This window comes from Equus quagga, unplaced genomic scaffold, assembly GCF_021613505.1.
Source record: "Equus quagga isolate Etosha38 unplaced genomic scaffold, UCLA_HA_Equagga_1.0 83969_RagTag, whole genome shotgun sequence".
NCBI classification, from domain to species: domain Eukaryota; kingdom Metazoa; phylum Chordata; class Mammalia; order Perissodactyla; family Equidae; genus Equus; species Equus quagga.
In genome coordinates this window covers 1-3,407 of record NW_025803466.1, presented here as the reverse complement: position 1 = coordinate 3,407, position 3,407 = coordinate 1, and the positions used below count along the sequence as shown (strand labels likewise).

The 3,407-nt window shown below is 57.7% G+C and overlaps 1 protein-coding gene across 1 annotated transcript; it reads right to left on the bottom strand.

The window, feature by feature from the left end:
* Window positions 1-241: 241 nt before the first annotated feature.
* Window positions 242-3,347, bottom strand: LOC124234524 (integrin beta-2; the record flags this gene model as incomplete). Its single annotated transcript, XM_046651872.1, has 4 exons — window positions 242-337; window positions 1,211-1,366; window positions 2,479-2,720; window positions 3,177-3,347. Coding segments are annotated over 4 exons (665 nt in total), but the record flags the coding sequence as incomplete, so codon positions are not given.
* Window positions 3,348-3,407: the final 60 nt, after the last annotated feature.

Sequence of the window (3,407 nt, the reverse complement as noted above, 5' to 3'; positions counted from 1 at the left end):
ATGTCACGGACAGAAACGTTCCTTCTTTCATCCCCACGTAAAGGTCACGTGGCCCAAAGAGACCTCGACCTCCTCACCTGCAGTGTTCACGCCCGAAACCCGTGCTGGCCCACGTGGCGGACCCACTGCCCAGCGCCCAGCCCATGGAAGCAGAACTCAGCCTGTGGCAACGCTGGGTTTTGTCATTATTCAGCTGAAATGCCCTGTCCCCCATGTTGCTCAAGACCCCAACTCCACTTACCTCATAGGTTTTCACCATTCTCTCAGTCACAGCAAAGATGGGCTGGATGTTGCTTTCAGCTAGTTTGTGGGCCAGCTGGCCCACCGACGGGTAGTCCTGAGAGGAGACACTGGGTCAGACAGCCTGGTCTCCCACCCGGCAGAAGCGACTGCCCACCTCCCAGTACCATCCACGGGGCCCTTCGGATGATGTTTACAAATGCATAAAATAACAGGATTAACAGGGAAACTCATGATACTGAAACACAGTTAGAAAAGTGTTAAACGTAGTGATGTGCTTCTTGATCTCTGAGCTGAAAGGGAGATCGAGCGGCCAGGAACCGCTCCTGGACATCCAGCTGGAGAGGACAGTAAACAGACTGTGAGGTGTCCCCACTTGAGGGGCACTGGGGAGATACCCCTGACTCCTCCTGGGGGCGGACCTCAGATACGGCTCCAGCACCCACTCTATTTTCCTATTGGAAGCACACGCTCGACTGCAGGCAGAGGTTCACCAGAACCTCAGGTGTCACATCTCCTGTCCAGGTCTTGGATCCGTCCTGTTATCCACCCACACCCCCAGAGTCTGTGGGCTCCGGGTGAGAACCCCTGAGGGGTCCCGTCTCTAAAGTCCTTTGCGGCCCCCACAGTTTACAATTCCAGGGCGCAGACATCATTTCACGGCAGGGGAGGGCAAACTCCCATGAAAGGTGGTGTCTGCCCGCCCCATGCCACTAATACAATGCTGCTGCCCGGGGGAGGAGACCCCTGCACAGCAAGCCTGTCCTCGCCCCCAGCCCTGGGCCCCTCCCCGCACCCCTGGACTCCCAGCTATGCTCTCTCTGCCAGCTGGGACTCACCCTGGCCTCCCTGCACCCGCAGGGCAGAGCCGCAGACACCCCCGGGGCACCATCCGCAGCCCAGGTGTTTCCCCCCAAGTCCCTTATGCTGTGTCCACTCCCTCCCCAGACACCAGGGATGTGGCACTCACGAATTCGTTGCTGCGTTTGTACACGTTGTCCTCCAGGTGGCAGCGGCCGTCGTTGGGCGTCAGGATGGCACCTAGCTTCCCGTCGCCGGCAAAGTGGAAGCCATCATCTGTGGCGAACACCAGCAGCCGCGTGACATTGCGCCAGCCGATTTCCTCCTGAGAAGAAGACGGCAGGGTTACCTGCCTCGGTTTGTCCCTGGGGGCCCTTGCAGAGCGGAGAGGAGACGAGGCGGAGCTTGGCATGGCAGCCTCAAGTTGGCGCTGTTCCCGCCCCAGACTGCATTTTGCAGGGAGCAGGACCCAAGCTGGGACCAGCTTCTGGACTCGAGGTCCCCATGTCCAGTCCAGATTCCAGAGCCCAGGGCGTGCTCGAGAAATGTCTGTTGGACGACAGCTGCCCAAGACCCCAGTGAATGCTGGGATGCTGCGAGGAGTTGAAATGCCTGTTTCAATTCAAAACATACATCCTCTGTGGCCCGATGACTTCAGACCTGGGACTAAATCCTAAGGACATATTCCCAAAGAAGAAAAGAACACACTCATGGAAATGTTTATTACACCGTAAATATACCGCAAACACAAAAGAGGACAGAGCCTAAGGGACACCATCACCGGGGAGATGAGTGTACCAGGACACGTTAGCAACACGCATGTCACAATCTGTGATGTCACATGAAAGTGAAAGTGTGCGTCTGTGATATAAGGACAACCTGCCCCTGGACCCACAGAGAAGCTGGAAGATTGGCATCCAGTTCCTGAAGGTGGCAGGACTGTGTGGTTTCACACATGGGGGTAGATGGTATTGTAGCACTTCCATCATAAATACAGATGGTGAGACAGGACCCGACTGGACCACATGGGTGAGGGGTCAGCAAGGGGGCGGGGGATGGCCACTGGGGCGAGGGGCAGGCTGAACACCATCACTTAATCACATAACGTGAGGGAGCCTGGCGAGGACACCCTCTTCCCTGAGAGGCCCCAGAGGTAGGGGTGATTCTGCCAGAATCAGGCTGCTCAGTGGTCTAGCTTTACAAGATCATTCACTTATGACTTAGGCTTGAAAATATTTGCCCAGGGTCACAAGCTTTTGGTGAAATCTGTGGGTGATTGGCAGGGCCAGGGGGGCTGCTCGCCCAGGCCCAGGATGGTGGGGGCCCCGTTCAAGTCCTGAAGGGCATCTGTCACCAGTGAAGGTGGCCCCGCAGCTGCAGGATGGAGACCCCCACGTTTGGGGAAATCCGGGGACCAGAGCCGGGCCGGGGCCTTACCGGGCACGCAGCCACTTGCATCATGGCGTCCAGCCCGCCCTCGGGGGCATCCAGGTTTCCAGAAATCAGCTGCTTCCCGACCTCTGTCTGGAACTGGTTGGAGTTGTCGGTGAGCTTTAGCACGTGCCTGAAGGCAAACGGGGGCTGGCACTCCTTCTCCTTGTTGGGGCACGGGTTCCTCAGCTTCTCAGGGTGCGTGTTGACGAAGGGGAGCACCGTCTTGTCCACAAAGGACCCGAAGCCTGAGGGGTGGGCGGGATGAGAGGGACAGGCCTTGGTTTCCCTCCTTCATACCAGGGCAGGGGAGCAAGCCAGGTGGACAGTGTGTGTGTGCACATGTGTGCATCCAAGCGTATGCACACGTGTGATCATGTATGCGTGTGAGTGTGTGCACAAAGGGTGTGAGCACATGCTCAGGGGTCTGCGTGTGTGTGCATGCCTGCCTGCACATAGAGACAACAGCTCAGCAGGAAGCAGAGAACAAAAGAAGGAGAAGAAAGGAAAGGAGAGGAAGTGGAGGGGCTAGATGGTTTCCACAGTGCCAGGGGACCAGTGCCCAGAAGTGGCCCTGGCAAGGCTGTCCGGGGGACACTGTGTCTGGAGCCTCCAGTGCGCCGCCCCTGGGACGTTGGATGGTGGAGGTATATGGGCAGCAAGGCCAGCTGGGATTCAGGGCAGGACTGACGGGTCGGCCTCACCGATGCGGCCCGACTTGGTGATTTCATTGAGGGCCTGGAGCAGGTCGCCCCCCAGCTTCTTCACATTTTTGAGGTCATCGAGCATGGAGTAGGACAGGTCCATGAGGTAGTACAGGTCGATGGGGTAGCCCTCGGCCCGCTGGAAGGTCACATTGAATGCCGCTGCCTGACCTGCCAACAGAGATGGGAGAGAGTGAGTGGTCAAGCCAGTTTAGGCAACGCTGATTTAAA